At 38.6% G+C, this 19,030-nt stretch overlaps 1 protein-coding gene across 1 annotated transcript in view; it reads left to right on the top strand.

Annotated features, from left to right (window-relative positions):
- The first annotated feature begins 325 nt into the window (after positions 1 to 325).
- Positions 326 to 19,030, top strand: part of sntg2 (syntrophin, gamma 2) — a 115,526-nt gene continuing 96,821 nt past the window's right edge. The window contains exon 1 of the mRNA XM_030718462.1: positions 326 to 647. Within this exon, the coding sequence (XP_030574322.1) occupies positions 579 to 647 (69 nt within the window). The 5' untranslated portion in view covers positions 326 to 578. The remainder of the gene's footprint in view (positions 648 to 19,030) is intronic.

Here is a 19,030-nt window from a genome sequence, read left to right on the forward strand (position 1 = left end):
GTGCCAGTGTCCATTAACAATTATTAAGCTCAGGCTGTCGGGAAAGCTTCACCTAGCCACAAAGTTGAAGGGCAACGTTGATTTTCATGTTGTTACTTCGTGAAGATAAATGTTGCTGATTGCATTGTAGCCCACCATTACAGTGATTCGGTTGCCACTAATTATAAATATGCATCCACGATTTCTCCTGATTAAAATGCCTCCAGGACTTAAAGACCAGCGAACGGGTTAATGTGCTGTGGTTTGACGCAGGGATGGTTAATAGGAGGACAGGCAGCAGGTGGGGAGTCATGCAGACTGATGAGCGGCAGCAGCAGAGGAGCCACTGTGCGCTGACAGCCGGGGAGAAATAAGCAGCGACCGGCGCTCCTCATTCGTCCCTGCAGCGGGAAAAACTGTGCTCATTTCAGGGCACGGACGGCTTTTTGAAAGAGCTCCGAGCTTTCAGGCATGCTTTCTCCGCCTGCCTCCGTCGGTAAACGGGACGCCGGTGAATAACACTTCCCGTTAGCGGCTGGATAAATGACTTGAGAAACTCTCGTCGAAGTGAGCGGACAGAGAAAGCGGCTGTATGGGAAATGAATGTTACCGGGAAACAGCAACCTGAGCTGATCGAGCGACCCGCCAGCCTCCCGGTTCCAACTTCGGCAAGTAAACCCTATAATTAATTTTTTATAAGAATTAAATTAAATCGCACATCAGTGTGTGTCCCGTTTCTGTGCGCCGTGCCGTGTTAGGGCACTTAGAAAAGGCACTCCGGCAGTTTCAGCCACTGATGTAGAGGAAACTCCAGACTACCTTTAAAAAATAGACTATTTATCTTTCTTTGCTTATAACTGATTGACATTGCATAGCTGGCGTTCAGGTATTAATAATCTGCAAACGAGCATGCAAAGCTATACAGTTCGGCATACATGCAGCAAACTATCGCTCTCCAACTTAAACAAACGTACAACTTTTATGCACGGCATTTTGCTTGTCATATAATAATAATTGGTCCATAATACAGGAGCTACTAATGTTCGGATGCTACAGGTTTAGGGACAAAATGTATCAAAACATGGGTATCTTAAGTATTATTTATCCTTGCATATGCCGAATCCAACAAAAGACTGCACTAATGTCCTGCTGTGGTTTTGTACCTTATTGGATCCATAAAGCTGCGCAGACGAGCGAGTGCTCATTAAATTGGCTAATTCCTGAATGAGGTCTGGTGCGTAGTTTCTTCCCTTTGATGAAACCCGGTATGGTTTGACGTATTTCAGCATTTGTGTTGCAGGTACATTTGAGGAGATTATAGATTGGCATTACTGTCATATTTGCTAACACTATTTAAAAAAAAAATATCCTGTCTTCATGATTGGGATCAAAACAAAAATCAGTTTTAATAAGTGACAGATTTGTGTTTCCTGCTAATTGTTTAGTTACACCATAATGGAACCATAGTTATATTATGGGTATTATTATTATTACTGTTATGTGTTCACTGAGCCTCCTTCGGGGCTTCATATCCAGCAGGGTATAATGTTTAGGCTACTTTAACAAGAAAACAGGTTGTCTGACCTTTTCCCACACTTTCATATTCTGTGAGTAAAGAAAAATCCAGCACAGGCTACAGGTCAAGTCACTTAACCGAGTAATATGCATATAAAATCACACATTTCCGGTTGCATCCACATTGTCATATATGCCATGTTTCCATGGATACCTTGCTGTAAAGTTTTAAGTACTCGGTTCATTTAAAAGTGCAGCTTCTGGCGCATCTTTACCTGCATTTGTCCATTTGTCACCTTCACTGGGCACACAGCACCTTTTAATTTCATCAAAGTCCTGCCTCGCTTTCACAAAGCCATTAAATACTGGATATCTGAGCCTCTGAGGACACACCAGTCTGGAGCTTGACTCTGTTTAGAGAGCGTTCAGTTTTCACATGTTTCCACTCTCCATTTACTGCTGACTAATGGCTAAAATTATACGGTAAACAGTTGCAACTTGCAACGGAGAATCTCCCGGCCCACAAAGCATATTTCTGATAGTCTAGTGTAAAGTTTCAGGGTGGTAAGCTGGACTTAATTTTTCCCAGTTTTATGTCAGGCCTTCTAAACAGATTGGTTTGATTGTGTTGTTTTAGGCAATTTTAGTCCATCTTCAGTCAAAGTCAATGTTGAACATGAAGCGGCAATCCTAAATTTGGGTTTTCAAACATGCGGATGCCCTGAATCTATCTGGGTGATTGGCAATCACTGATAAATTAGATGAAAGTGCTGGGAAGGCACACCTCTCCTGTTTTATTTTTATATTCCCATAACACGCTGGGTGCACATCAACAAATATTTGATGCCCTCTAATGATGAAGCATCTGAAAAGTGATTACTGTGAAGGCTTCTGTAAACCAGCGTGCAGGAACGTGTGGAGTAAATCAGGTTTGTGTTGAATTGTCAGAAGGCATCTCAAAAGTCAGGATAGATACAGTAAACTGAGTCCTCCTGTCCAAATACAAGCAGCTCTCTGCCTACAGTATATGTGTGCATTAGTTTTGCCATGTTTGAATTGTATGTCACGGTATATTAGTGCTGTGATTGGCAGGCAGGGTGTTTTCCTGCCTCTGCACGCTGGGAGAGACTCCATCCCTGACTTAGTTCAGGCAGTATATTTGTGTGGTGAACACTTGAAAACTTCATACATAATTTTCTGCCTTTGCAATGCCAGGATTTTGCTGGATTTTGACTTCAGAGATTGTCCTAGTTAAAGATGTAACAAATGAATTGTGAGCAGGAAGTTTGGCAAACATCTAGAGAAAGTTAAAACCATACCTGATTTACATTTGGTATTGCCACAAAGCATTAATCTTGTGAAGTGATACATTGTCATCATACTTGGACAGCAACACTTCAGTTTAATTTTGTGGAACAGGATGAACCGGAGACAAATCTGGCAACGGGCGGGTGGGGAGCGACCTTTGAGCGCCTTGAGGCGACTGTTGTGATTTGGCGCTATATAAATAAAACTGAACTGAGTTTGTGTTGGTGGGGCCAAAAACTTATAGGCGGGTGTTATTATGCTGAAGCACCCAGCTGCTATCATGCTCCTGTCCACCACAGACCCACTGGGACATTACAGTAAAACGTGATGCTGACCCTGGGGGATAAATTCATGATGCAGGATGTTAAATAAACGGTGGTCATGATCACGCTCCTGCTGCTCTGCTTTTGGTTTTCAAAGCTTCGGGCTCTTTTTAGGGAAGTCTGATGGTTGGTTAATGGGTTGTAGCCACATATCCATCCATCTGTGGTCTTTCATATATTTATAGATGTGTCATAGTGGTAGCAGGCTAAGCACGGTATTCCAGACATCATTCTTCCTAGCACTTTCCAGTTCCTCCTGGTGGATCCCAAGGTGTGAGTTCTGGATCTAACCTGGGGTCTCCTCACTGAGGGGCATGCTTGGAAAACAATCAAATGGAGGAGCAGTGGCTCTGCTCCAAGCTCCCTTCTGATATCAGTTTCTCACCCTGCCTCTAAGCCTGACCCGAAGCATTCCTGCAGAGGAGCTGCTTATATTTGTGATCTCACTCTCACGCGCTTGGTCATTACACAGACCTCATGGCCGCAGTGGAACGTAGATGGATTGGTAAATTGGAAGCTTTGCCTTTCAGCTCAGCTCTCTTTACTTCCACAGTGAAGTATAATGCCTGCATTGTTGCTGATCCTGCACCAAGCCGTTGGTCCACCTCACCTCACTGCACCTTCACATCAGTCTTGAATAAGATCCTGAGATGCTTGATCTTCCTTGCTTTGGCCAGCCCCTCTACCCCAACCCAGAGGAAGCACTCCAACTGCCCCCCCCCACCCCCAAAGAACCGTGGCCTCAGACTTATATGGTGTGTTCATGTATTGTCTATAAATAATGGCATTTGTTCTAGAAGTGAAAAATGAAGCCAAAAAATAAGCGCATTTAACCTGCATTTCTTCTAGTGGCCACCAGGGGGTGACCCCTGGTATCAAAAGCAAACCAAGATACAACTGAAGGCTTAAACATATAGACGGGGAAAAGTACACTTGACTTTATAAATGAATCCATTAATCCACCACATCCTGGTCACAAAGCTATGACATCACAACAGTGTGATTGGTCAGTTGCTGTGATGGACCTGGAGCAATATTATTGATGATGTTGAAGGAATAGCACCTACATGGGGATATCAGATGCACCCATATGACTTGATGTATTTTTTTTCACAAGTACAGTATGCAGAAGTAAATGGTGATTTACTGAAACATGTACAAGCATACATGGAAATACAGTGTATATAAGGCAAAGTTTGAAAGTCAATATTAGGCAAGCTTTCTTTCTTCAGGAACAGTTCTCCAGGAGTTCCTGAAGGACATTCAAAGCTCTTCTTTGGATGTTTCTGCTGTTTGTTCTGTTCTCTGTCAGGATGGTCCCACACTGCTTCAGTAATGTTGAGGTCCGGACTCTGGGGAGGCCGATCTATGACTGATAGTGCTCCACTGTGTGTGTGTTCTCTGTCTAGCTAAGCTTTTACTGCATTGGGATCACTGTCACTTTGAAAAATTAAACTGCTGCCAATCTCAGATGCTTTCCAGATGGTGCTGCATAGTGGATTAAAATCTGATGGTACTTTTCTGCATTAGATTTGATTAATTTAACACCACTGGCTGAAACGCAGCACCACACCATGACAGAGCCTTTGTCGTGTTTCACAGATGGTTGAGACACTCTGTTGTATCTCTCCTGACCAAATTTTTGGTTCATGATTTGAAGCAAAAATTTAAAATTTGGATTTATCCTCCCATCAGACCTGTCCCCACTTTTTATTTTTATTTTTTTCCCCCTCTTGATTGATTGTTGTGTAATTTAACATAATGCAACCCTATCTTCCTGTTTCCCTTCCTTAGGAATGGTTTCAATGGAAGCCATCCTTCCACCGAGACCATTTCTGATGACGCTTCAGTGGATGAATCGGCTAAAGAGCCAGACGCACCTTAAAGGTCCTGTCAGGTCTTTGCTGGATGTTTTTCCTGTTAAGGACATGACTTTCAGATACTGTTCATCTTGTGGACTGTTTTTAGGTCTGCTACTTCTTCTTTTGTCCTCCACCTGTCCATTTTCCTCAAGTGCTTGTTTTGTTTTTTTGCACACCATGCTCAGATATGAAAGTTTTTGGCTAATAGCTATTTGGAAATCACCTTGTTGGTGTAAACATACTGTTTTATGCCTGTCAAACTGTGTTATCTTCAGCATTTTTCACAGATTCAACCAAAGAAATGGGAACAAAAAGTGTTTTGGCGACGGGCTGCTAGTAACAAAGTGCCTCCATTTAAAATTGATTTTTTTTTTTTTTTTTGCTAAGTTGTCTGTTATGTGTAGACACAATTTTGGCTCATCCCTTCAGTTGCGTGCCTTTTTTGTGCTTGAATGATTCGTAGGTCAGTGTTAAGTGGCTTAACAAGCAAATAAAAAAAAAATACATTCCTCTGAAAATAGTCAGGCACAAGGACTGCACTGAAAATGAGTGAAAATGCCGTCATTGTCCAAAACAGTTTTTGAAAGACCTTCAGAAAGCCTGGAGACCACGTTAACAACTTACATGAAAGTCTGGCTTCATGGAAGCGAAATATAAAGAAACTAAAGACTTCTGCACACAGTGTTATACAACCGCGCTCGCCACTTCTGTTTCACATGCTGTTATTTTCAAAAACCTCAACATCTGCTGCGCCTTCAGTTATTTCGCTCCTATAGAAAAACGAGTTGTCACGTTTTTTTAGAAGTCAGTGTCACTGCTCGAGATCCTTGAGTTGTAACTGGCAAGTGTGAACTTCCTGTGCACTGGCTGCACCAGCTCTAAATTAAATGAAAACTAACTTTAATGAGCCGTGTGTCGCTTATGTTCGTTTGTCACGTGCAAGCTCGCACTGCTGACCCCGCTGAGAGCCAAGCATGACAGGTTCCCCCTTCTGACACAGTGCAAACACACATGCAACACAGTATTGGCGTTTTTTAAAATATTGACTGACTGAAATAATTATGCACACGCAGCCTTATAGGATTATACTCACTGTTGAGGATATTGACTTGCTGGTCAACATTAACATTTACAGAGGGGAAAATGCTGCAAGGACAACCGAAAACGGAGATCAGTGCAAATGGGATTAAAAAGAGGGTGACACAGTGTGATTATCAGACAATCAAACCCAGGCATGTCCCATTTTAAAAGCTTAAAAAAATAAGTGGCATTCATGTCACATAAAATTTCCAACCCCCTGTGGTCACCCGCTCGAGGGTTTCTCTTGGCAGGAGCTGCAGAAGCTTAATTATACCCCAGCGGAGTGTGAAAGTCTGCTTTTGTATTCAGGAAGTCAATCATATTTTAACCAAATCACTCCTGTTGGAGCATGAACATGCATTCTCTTTAACTTTTCATTTTTCCCAGAGCTGCTCAGGTAATTGGAAAAGACAAAATAATCAGACTTGATATTTAAAAAAAACCCTGAAATTCTATTCCTTTCTTTTTTTTAAAAGGTTATATTTAGTCTCTTTCATTGCCAGAACAATATTCAATTTTCCTCCTATCACTGCAGTCAGGCTCTTCAAAATGAATAGAATGATTTAATGACCCCAGAGAGAGCGAATGCAAACATGTGGCACATGTTGTTGAGACTGCTTCAGTCATTTCTGCCTTATACGATATTAAATGTTTAGCAGGACGTAAAATATTACACTGCAGATTATTTCCTCTCAGATGGGTCCATGATTTAATGTTAATGTCTTTATGGCATATGAGCTAATGGCAGGAACATGAGGATCCCATGAGAGTTGTGAAATGGGCCAAAGGGCAGACTCCAGCCTTATATCATAAATTAGTTTTTTTTTTTTTTTGAAAGCGTATAATTAGTCCCTGTAGGAAGTGCAAAGATACATATATAATACACTATCATGCACAATCATATTCCACTATTCAACTCAGTCCAAAATCAGGCAGTAATTAAAGCTTTAATTAGATGGTGTTTTAATTTTTTAAATGTCAAGAGGATGCGCAGTGCAATAAATCCTGATACATCAAAACAAGTTGTGGCTGTCACTGTTTCTCTTGAAATGTTTCCTTAGCAAATAAAAGGAAACTCGTCCTTCACATTATTAATACCCACGGCGTTTCATTAGCATTTTTATTTAGATTCAAGGCAGGAATCTTATGCATTTTAATGTCCCCCCCCCCTTCATTCATTTTCAACTGAAATGTGCTGAAATCTACCTCGTCCCTTCACCGGCTGACGGCACATTGTCGTGGACATTTTACTCACCTCTTCAAGACGAGCTGCACTCAAAAACTGCAGTGAGGGGAATGGTAGCTGGGCGCCTGAGAGTTGTCCTTGAAATGGAAATAAATGAATTATGGTAATATAAACAGTCCTACATTAGTTCCTCAAAATATACATTCACCCTAGATTATTCCTCCCACAGTAGCAACATAAAAAACAACTTTCACTGCATTGTTCAAGATGCATTCAATATTCGTGTGTGTGTGTGTGTGTGTGTGTGTGTGTGTGTATATGAATAATGAAGCTAAACCACTAATTTATACTCTTATCAACAATAGTAGTAATTCATTGAAAACCTGAAGACTGCTTGCTCTTTATCTTCATGTAGTTCAGCTCTCATGAAACACACATGGACAGATTTTTTTTTGGGGGGGGGGTCTGTGCTATCTAACACAGTTGTGCTGATGTTTGAGCAGTGAAGCTGTGAGACGAGCCTATTCAAACAATGAATATACAACAGAGAGGAAATGTATCAATTGGGTTTGATTCCCCGTGGAGCCGCTCTGAGTGGAAGATTGAACAAGGATGATTGCAGAAGACACAACTCCACATTTCTGAGAGTCCCATTCATGTGAAGGCGGCTCCATCCCGGCTACAGTTTATTGACCTTCCAGGATATTGATACAGTGTGTTACTGCATGCAGTGAGGAAGCGAGCTACTTATTTTGCCTGCAGAAACTAGGCGTTGTGACGCATACATATTAACTAATTGAACTACAACATTAAATAGTTAGTTGCTTTCCTGCAAAATCCCTTCTCCTTATTATTATTGCACATATCCTGAATATGAAAAAGATGTAGATACCCTGGTGTCCCTCAAAGGTCTCTGAACACTCATGTTGGCCCTTTAACTGCTGCCTTTAATTAAATAAATTAATTAATTAATAAATTAAATCTTATTTTTAAAGCCAGAAGTAGCCATATTTGGATGAGTGCATCCCACTGTGAAAGTTCAGAGCATAATTAGCTGAAGCAAAACAAGTCTCACTTTTCAAAAGTGAAAACCTCCGGAAAAGCAGACACAGATTCTCTCATGGTCTTAAGTTATGCTCGTGAATCTCTGCTCTTTATTTTTTAAATCCATCTGTTTTTACTGTTCCTAAATGAAGTGATGGAGCCATTTCCAGCTGTTATGCTACCTGAGTAGCTAGCATGCAGTGTAGCAGTGTGACTCTGCCTCTGTGTAATTATTAGTGTTACAATTTGTCACAAATGATCATATTTTGTGTCAAATGATTAAAACCTCAAGTAAAACGAGTCCACATTTAACATGGGTCCCCTTTCAGTGCGTGCCACAGTGCTACTGGTGGCCAGTAATATAATGCATTCAATAGGAATTTTATTTTAATAATTTTTTTTTGTACCAGGTGTTCTTTTTAATGCTGTAAAGCTGAACATTAGAGGGACTGACTCGGTTTTACAGCCAGCCATAATTGCAGTTGATGGGTCCGCTTCAATGACTTGAATTAGTGGAGGTGAAGCTGAGCAGCCTGACGAGCTGGCGTATGGAGATAGCGGGAGAGAGATTTGAACCCCTCTTCCAGTTGTTATGAATTAGAGATTTGCTGTAGAGACCAAAACCAGTCTGTTAACCATGTTAATTTGTGCTGCAAAGTTGGACTTCTTAACGTGATACTCGGAGGATCGATTCACTTTGGAGCCAGTCTTAAGTGGCCACTCAGGGAACTGCAGTTTCTGGCACTCCAGTGTTGGCTTCATTTTTCAGTCCCGGAGGCTGCTGCTTGTTCTTGCTTCAGAAATCTGAAATGTTCATTGCCATTTTCTTATTAGGCTTCTCACAGCCTTGGCATTACGGCTTTGGGTTGCGTTTCCCAATCTCATGAATTCACCTGAGCAATTTTACGTGGAACGTAAATTTCTTGTCCTTGCTTTAAGTGTAACTGCTGAAGTTACAGATCACACTGAAGAAGCACTTGTGTATTTATTGTGGTTCAGCCAACATCTCTGAATCATTATCTCCTGCTGTGATCAAAAATGCATTAAAAACAGCACGTTGAGCCATGAGAAAATGAATGTAATCTGTCACTGGAAATTACATTATTTTTCCATATAGCTCTCTAAAAAAAAAAAAAAATTAAAAACACCACACAATCAGTGCAGAGGTATATAAAGAGGGTTTGTGTTGCACTAACAGAATGTTTTGCCTGTTATGTAAAAATCTGTGTTGATTAGAAAAAAAAAAGTGAAAATAGTTTCAGTAATGAGCAGCGTTGTAAAACCATGTTAGGAGAAATTACCAAAGCTGTCTTACTGAAAATGATGGATTATGCTCATCAGTACAGCTGCATCTCTGGGCTGTTTTTGTTTTTTTTAAAAAGAAGAAAAGGGGAAGAAAAAAAAAACAAAAAAAAACAATATATATATATATATATATATATCTATATATATATTTATATTTATATTATATAGATATATATCTATATATATAGATATATATCTATATATATAGATATATATATATATATATATATATATAGATATATATAGATATATATAGATATATATAGATATATATAGATTATATATATATAGATATATATATAGATATATATATAGATATATATATAGATATATATAGATATATATATAGATATATAGATATAGATTATTAGATATAATCTTATATTATCATAGATATATATCTATATATATAGATATATATCTATATATATATAGATATATATAGATATATATCTATATATATAGATATATATAGATATATATCTATATATATAGATATATATAGATATATATAGATATATATCTATATATAGATAATATATAGATATATATAGATATATATCTATATATATAGATATATATCTATATATATAGATATATATAGATATATATCTATATATATAGATATCTATCTATATATATAGATATATATAGATATATATCTATATATATAGATATATATAGATATATATCTATATATATAGATATATATAGATATATATCTATATATATAGATATATATAGATATATATCTATATATATAGATATATATAGATATATATCTATATATATAGATATATATAGATATATATCTATATCTATCTATAGATATATATAGATATATATCTATATATATATCTATATATATATCTATATCTTATATTATATTATATAATAATATATATATATATAGATATATATATATATATATATATATATAGATATATATTAGATTATATATATATATATATATCTAGATATATAATATATATATAGTATAGATATCTATATTATATATATATAATATAGATATATAATATATGATAATTTATATAGATATATATATAGATATAGATATAGTAATATAATATAATATATATCTATATCTATATCTATATCTATATCTATATATAGATATATATATAGATATATATATATATATATATATATATAGTATATATATATAGATATAATATATATATAGATATATATATAGATATAGATATATATCTAGATATATATATATAGATATATATCTATATATATCTATAGATAGATATAGATATATATCTATATATATTATAGATAGATATAGATATATATCTATATATATCTATAGATAGATATAGATATATATCTATATATATCTATAGATAGATATAGATATATATCTATATATATCTATATATATAGATATATATCTATATATATCTATATATATATCTATATAGATATATATATATATATATATATATATATATATATATATATATATATATATAAAAATAAATAAATAATTTTCATTTAAACTACAGTACGAAGCTACCAGGCGGGAATAAATGGTAACTCTGCCACAGTTTGGCAACATTTCTAAAATCTTGAAAGTGAGCAGAAATCCCATCGCAGTGAAAACATGTTTGTTCTTTTGCAGCAGAAACCAGATTTGTCTGTACAGTAATTTTTCCAAATAAATGAGAATATGCCCGTTCTATCGCTCGCCTTCTCATCTGGGTTATAAATAACAGCAACTTGCGGCTTTCCCCTTGGATTTTAATATTAAAATGCCCTTTAAAAGAATTCCACATTTTTGTGTAACTGAAACTGTACACCCATCCAGCCTTTTCCCCGCTGACACAACCCCAGGGTAGTTTTAATTGACCTCAAAAAAAGAGGACAGGCTGAAGAGAGAGCAGAGTTTTGCTTTTCATCTTCTGCTCTAAATCAGATTTTTAAATGTGAGGATCGTTAAGGGATCCAGATGAAAGTGCTCGCCTTGACAATGGTACTATTTGTGACACCTCTCAACATCATTGAGTTCTTGTCATACACATGACTGTCATCAGCCATTTCCTTTCTAACAAGACCTTTTTGTTCTTGGACGTGCTGCTGAGGCTGCATGTATCCACATATCTCAATACAGTTATGACACTATCTGATAATTATGATGTGAAATGTTGTATATGCATACAGTAGCTGTTCTTCCAGCAAAGTCAATATTTCATACATTAACAACTTTGAGAACCCCTGGGTTCATATGAACGTAGGTTTATTGGCCTGTAGCCAAAGAGAGAATTAGGAGCTCCAGCAATCAAAACTCATGTGGGAAAATGTATGGAGTCCACCATGAGGATGTGTTAATGATAAACTGAACTGATGGAACTAAAATATGATTCACTGGGGATTTTTGTAAGTGGATTAAGTCAAAAACATTTCACCACATTTTACATCTTGCAGTGTATGCGCAGGTCTCGGACTCTTCCAGACATTACGTGATTGATCTGGACCAGAAAAAAGTGCATCTGGAGAGTGTGTGCGTTGAGCTCTGGCTGCTGGCTATGTTTGTATCGTGTGTGTGTGTGTGTGTGTGTGTGAGAGTGTGAGAGAGATTTGACAGTTGTGGTGCTTTTCAAGGTTATCAGTGTCTGGAAAGTTCTGCTTCTGCTGCAGCTAAAGTCAGCTCAAATGTCATCTCCACATCAGAAAGCAAGGTTGGAGGTAGCAGGACTGTCTGCTTCATTATTAAGATATGCAGGAAACCTGTACTTTATGAAATCACTGTACAGACTTCAGCTATGATTGATTTGGTGCATGGCCAGGTACACTCACTGTGGAGCATAAGCCTAGCAGAGCAATTGTGTACTTCAAACCTCAAAAAAAAAAACTGTAATAAAATCTGTCTACAGAGGATTGTAATCTTAAATGATAAACATCCATCCCTGCTATTTTTTTTTTTTTTTTTTTCAAGCGATGTGGTTGTGTTGACTGCATCCAGCACGTACTCGAGCTGTTTAGAGCAAAGAGTGAAGCAGCCAAGATGAAAGTCAGCAACTCCAACTTTGAGGCCTCAGTTCTCTGCCAAAAACATGGTGGATTGCTCCCTCTGGGTTGGGGGTTGGGGGGGGGTGCCCCAAGCAAGGGAATGTAAGGTTTTCAGAATCTTGATCACAAGTGATGGAAAAGGTGGTGCTTTAGTGGAAAAGAAATTGTCGGGTCAGCAAAAATGTATTGTATTGTACCATCAGCTGAGCTTTAGTGACACCCCCCCCCCCACACACACACACACACACCCCCACACACACACACACACGATTATGAACAAAAAAATGAGGTTGCAAATACAGAGTTTTCTCCTTAGCAGTGTTGGGCTTGGCTGTTGTTCCTTCAAGTTGAAAGCAGCCAGCTGCGGTGATTTAACGATAAAATCCAGACGCCTCTTGTCCACCTCGTTTGCGCCTCTTTTGGGCTTTCCCAACTGGGAAGAGATCCTGGGGTGGGCCATCAGCATGCTGGAGAGATCATATCTCATTGGCCTAGCTTAGGTGCAGAAACCATGGATGAGTAGATGGAAGAAATAATAAAATCTTTAAGTTTATGAGACACAGTCTGAGTTTCTCAAACATGTTTACTTTGTGGGATGTGCTCATGTTCATGCTGAAGTATCTCAAAACTCTCACCAGATGAGTTGCTCTCACGTTTCTGAGCCATTTAAAGTGTTCATGCTATCCAGCGTATGAATCCTAACTGACATATCTTTGACTGGTAGATTGGCATTAGAGAGGCTGCATCCTCTGGTCATCCTCTAGACTTTTTGTCGAGTTTAAATTTGGTGCACACTGTCAGAGATTTGTTTAAATGTATTTTGTTAGAGACTTAACCATCTGGTCAAATTTGGTTTGGTTCATGAATCAGTTATTGGAAAAATTAATACCATCTGGCTTAGTTTTAGTTTGTGTTGCTGAATATTATCTGCTAAACATTAATGTGTTGGCTTTGCCACTGTGAGCATAATGTTTGTATGCTTGAGCCTCACAGCAAGAAGAAAGATCCCTTGTTTCTCAACATCTGGCTGTAAAGTGGGTTTTGGTTGTTGTTGTTATACTCAGTGGTTGAGACACAAACCTCCCATTCAGTGTTGAAAAGATGTAATACATAAATGAAATGATTTCTCATGGAAATAAAATCATTTAGAGGGTGGTTCACGTCATGCGTGGTGCAGAATATTTTTCAACTTTTTAAAACTTGTGATCTACAGTATTGAGAGTTAGTACTGTGTGAAATGTTGGTTAAATGTGTTTTGATGAATTGAAATATTTTAAGCCCTGTCCTCATTTATGGAGCTATGAATCCTAATTGGCTTCGATAAGGGATTTGAAAGGATTTGGATTTGACAAAAAGCTCAATCCCAATACCACATTTTCCAAGACGGGCCTCAAGATTAGGGACTGGTTCACTGTTTTACTTGTAGCTGAAATGCTATAGCTCCACAGGGGAAAAATACAGTGGTCTAAATCTCAGTGCACTCATGGGATGGCGGTAATGTTTCGTTTCCAGTGAACAGGGAATGTGCCACTTAAAGGAACGGTCGATAGCAGCAATTTTTAGCTTTGGGGGGAAAAAAAAAAGCATCCTGGTACTCTCGATCCACTGAGCATATACGGCTACTTTTACTCTTTCTGTTTTCACTTCATTTGTGCCAAGCTAAGTACAATCTCACTCTGGTTCACTTCTTTCAACTCTAAAAAGTGTACTTTACCCACTCCCACTGGAGCCTCTGCTGTGATACCCTGGTGCAAACACTATAAACGGTTGAGATAATGGTTTAGACAGTTTGCAACCTCTGTCTCACACAATTTTTAGAGGTGCTATTTCTTTTGAAAATTGTGATATTTTTCTTGAACCCTGTTTCTTCCTTTTGTAAAACAACAGTTGTGCATTTGCTCTGGCAGAACAGCAGTCTACTTTTGTGTTTAAGGAGCATATGCTGCAGATATTCCCTGATATCTAGTGAGCGAGCATGCATTATACATTACATTGTGCAGCCTACCGGTCTAAAACCTCTACCAGTCATAGATGCTTTGCTCCACATTGGTTCCAGTAAAACTGCACATTCTTCATTGAACTAATGCTCTTGTATTGGCTATGAGATTTTCAAGGGGCCACTCATTGATTTGTTCGTGATAGGACTCAAAACAAGCCTCTCCAGCACTGTGGCCAATCGTGAACCTGTAGTTTAGTGGTTTGGTGTGCAAAACATGACTTGAGACTCTCAGCACTTAGAAAGCTGCTGCTGTAGAGGCTCAGCTTTAAGGGAGGAAATGTGTGTCAAGGAGTTTTGAGGTTTTCTGGGCTAGGCTCAAGGGAGACCTCAGTCTGCAATTGTAATATTCAGTATTAGTTTCTGTTTTTCAAAAATCTTTAAAATGATATACTGCAAATGATATACTGGTGATTAGAACTGTTGCCTCACAGCAAGAAGGTCTTGGGTTCGAATCCACTGGCCTACATGTGCCTGCGTGGGTGCTACAGCTTCCTCACAGTCCAAAGACATGCATGTTGTGTTAATCAGTGATTCTAAATTGGCGGTTTGTCTGTTAGCCCTGCGACAGACTGGTGACCTGTCCAGAGTGTACCCCACCGCCTCTTGCTCCATGGCTCCATGACAGCTGGGAATGGCTCCAGTACCTCCCATGACCCTGAATGGGATAAGCAGAAGAATTGCATAAATGATCATAAATAAAAATATTGTTACTGCAAAAACAACATAAAATGTTGCAGCAAACTTCAAGTCTATGGCTCCCCTCGTGGGCAGTTGTTTGCCAGCGTTTCAAGGTCACAAACAGTCACACTCGAATTAGACATCAGTCATTTCCAATTGGAGTTTTAAATGCTTTAAAGGCTTAATAAGTAAATCCTGATGCTGACACAAGTGCAGGGCTCATCATGGATGTAGTGGTTTCCCCTCAAAGTCTAATTTAGATTGTTGCTAATCATTAATGTTAAAGAAAAATACTTTATTTACTCTGTGTGTCATAAAGAGTGATCTTAGCATTTCCAGCTTAAGACGTTAAAGTGAATTTTCTCTACTGTATGTGCAGTATCTGCCTGGTCTTTTATCATTAAGTGACACAGTTATGATCATCAAATCAAAATGAACTCTGCCTCGAGCGCATCAGTGATGTGATGAGTTCATGGGCACTGCTCTAACTAGTGTGACCAATCAGTTTAATGACCAACTTCACATTGCTCTCTAATTTATTTAGCCCTGAGAGTGTGAAGCAGGTGCATTAGGACAGTCTTCAAATGCTGACACTCATTCTTGACCTTCTCCTTCTTTCTGAGGTCAGACATTAACGGTGAGTGAACCTCATCTTCTGTTCTTATTCCTTTGGCAGCCCCTGCTATCTCTATCTCTATAACACTTTTTTTTTCCCCCCACATGAGATATGTTTAAAAAAATGTTTTCACATGTAATAATAAATTTGAGCTGTTCTTTGAAAATGTTATTCATAATTAATATCACTGTCTTCAAATAAATTGAAGACATCAAGTAAGATCTTGTGCAATGTGTCTGACTGATGCTGTGATCTCAGTCTTATCTCATCTTCTGTGTGTGAAGATACCCCCCATCTAAACTAATTGATAATACATGTTCACCCTCTGGCAAACTCATACTTTCATATCCATGCAGACAACTTTATAAAAGTTTACCTTTGATTTATTTATTTTTTTCTCCTAATATTACTCAGTTCCTTCAGTACTACTGAGAATATGGTGGCCTCACAAATCAAATGCAGCACATTCTTCTGTAAATCTTTATTTATTTAGTGCTTTTGGAAGATTTTATGGTTTAAATAGATTTGGTCCTACAAAAAATAATTGTGATAATCATGATTTTTGTGAGGAGATGAAGTGTTGGACCAGATCCAAAACTGAGGTGTGAAAAACTAGCCTGATCTCGAATGAGACCCAGTCTGGAAGTTCTAGTCAGAACCAGTCCGATATACATCGGGGGGGTTGTTTGATGTTTTTGGTGGACCATATGATCAAAGCTGAGTATGAATTTACTGGGTGCATGTCTGATGCAGTTTATTTAGCATTGCACAAGTGGCATGTCTTTTATTTTGAAGATTGGGTGTCTGCTGTTCCTGTGTCTGCAGTGCATATGACGTATTTGCAAGTATTGTTGTGAGTGAGCGCGATCAACTGTTGCAGCAGCATCTGAACCCCTTCACTCGCTGTAATCCTGGCATTGGACACATTCACTCATACAGTCACTGAGAGCTGTAACAGTCTAATTGGACCCAATTAGAATCAGTCGATCCGGACCAAAGGGGCATCCACACATGAAGCGACTAGTGACGACTTGGTGACATTCAGCAACTTCAAGCAACTATAGGTGAAATAGATTAAGATAGTGTTTATTCGTCACATGCACAGTTATACACAGTACAATGCACAGTAAAATGTATTTTGTACCTGCAACCATATATACACACACATATAAATAAGAAGAAGAATAAAAATAAAAAAAGTAATTCACACTATACACTATACTCTATATACTATACACTATACACACTTTTACGTGGAATTATAGATTATAAATTATAATATTTACATTGTGCAATAATGGTCCAGTTAGGGCTCAGAGTTGAGCAGACGGATGGCTTGTGGGTAAAAACTCTTCTTCAACCTTTCAGTCTTAGCCCTCAGGCAGCGGTAACGCCGGCCTGATGGGAGCAGGGAGAAGAGAGAGTGTCCGGGGTGGCTGGGCTGTTTTAGGATCTTCATGGCCCTCAGCCTGCACTGCTTGGTGTAAATGTCCTGCAGGTTGGGGAGGGTGGTTCTGATGGTCCGTTCAGCTGAATACAGTGAATACAGTGCCTTGCGAAAGTATTCGGCCCCCTTGAACTTTTCAACCTTTTGTCACATTTCAGGCTTCAAACATAGATATAAAATTTAAATTTTTTGTGAAGAATCAACAACAAGTGGGACACAATCTTGAAGTGGAATGAAATTTATTGGATGTGTCAAACTTTTTTAACAAATAAAAAACTGAAAAGTGGGGCGTGCAATATTATTCGGCCCCCTTGCGTTAATACTTTGTAGCACCACCTTTTGCTGCATTTACAGCTGCAAGTCTCTTGGGGTATGTCTCTATCAGTTTTGCACATCGAGAGACTGAAATTCTTGCCCATTCTTCCTTGCAAAACAGCTCGAGCTCAGTGAGTTTGGATGGAGAGCGTTTGTGAACAGCAGTCTTCAGCTCTTTCTGCAGATGCTCGATTGGATTCAGGTCTGGACTTTGACTTGGCCGTTCCAACACCTGGATACGTTTATTTGTGAACCGTTCCATTGTAGATTTGGCTTTATGTTTTGGATCATTGTCTTGTTGGAAGATAAATCTCCGTCCCAGTCTCAGGTCTCTTGCAGACTCCAACAGGTTTTCTTCCAGAATGGTCCTGTATTTGGCCCCATTTATCTTCCCATCAATTTTGACCATCTTCCCTGTCCCTGCTGATGAAAAGCAAACCCAAACCATGATGTTGCCACCACCATGTTTGACAGTGGGGATGGTGTGTTCAGGGTGATGAGCTGTGTTGCTTTTACGCCAAACATATCGTTTTGCATTGTGGCCCAACAGTTCGATTTTGGTTTCATCTGACCAGAGCACCTTCTTCCACATGTTTGGTGTGTCTCCCAGGTGGCTTGTGGCAAATTTTAAACGAGACTTTTTATGGATATCTTGGAGAAATGGCTTTCTTCTTGCCACTCTTCCATAAAGGCCAGATTTGTGCAGTGTACGACTGATTGTTGTCCTATGGACAGACTCTCCCACCTCAGCTGTAGATCTCTGCAGTTCATCCAGAGTGATCATGGGCCTCTTGGCTGCATCTCTGATCAGTCTTCTCCTTGTTTGAGATGAAAGTTTAGAGGGACGGCCGGGTCTTGGTAGATTTGCAGTGGTCTGATACTCCTTCCATTTCAATGTGATTGCTTGCACAGTGCTCCTTGAGATGTTTAAAGCTTGGGAAATCTTTTTGTATCCAAATCCGGCTTTGAACTTCTCCACAGCAGTATCTCAGACCTGCCTGGTGTGTTGCTTGTTCTTCATGATGCTCTCTGCGCTTTGAACAGAACCCTGAGACTATCACAGAGCAGGTGCATTTATACGGAGACTTGATTACACACAGGTGGATTCTATTGATCATCATCAGTCATTTGGGACGACACTGGATCATTCAGAGATCCTCACTGAACTTCTGGAGTGAGTTTGCTGCACTGAAAGTAAAGGGGCCCAATAATATTGCCCCACTTTTCAGTTTTTTATTTGTTAAAGTTTGACACATCCAATAAATTTCGTTCCACTTCACGATTGTGTCCCACTTGTTGTTGATTCTTCACAAAAAATTAAAATTTTATATCTT

This window comes from Archocentrus centrarchus, chromosome 22 (genome assembly GCF_007364275.1).
Source record: "Archocentrus centrarchus isolate MPI-CPG fArcCen1 chromosome 22, fArcCen1, whole genome shotgun sequence".
Lineage (NCBI taxonomy): Eukaryota > Metazoa > Chordata > Actinopteri > Cichliformes > Cichlidae > Archocentrus > Archocentrus centrarchus.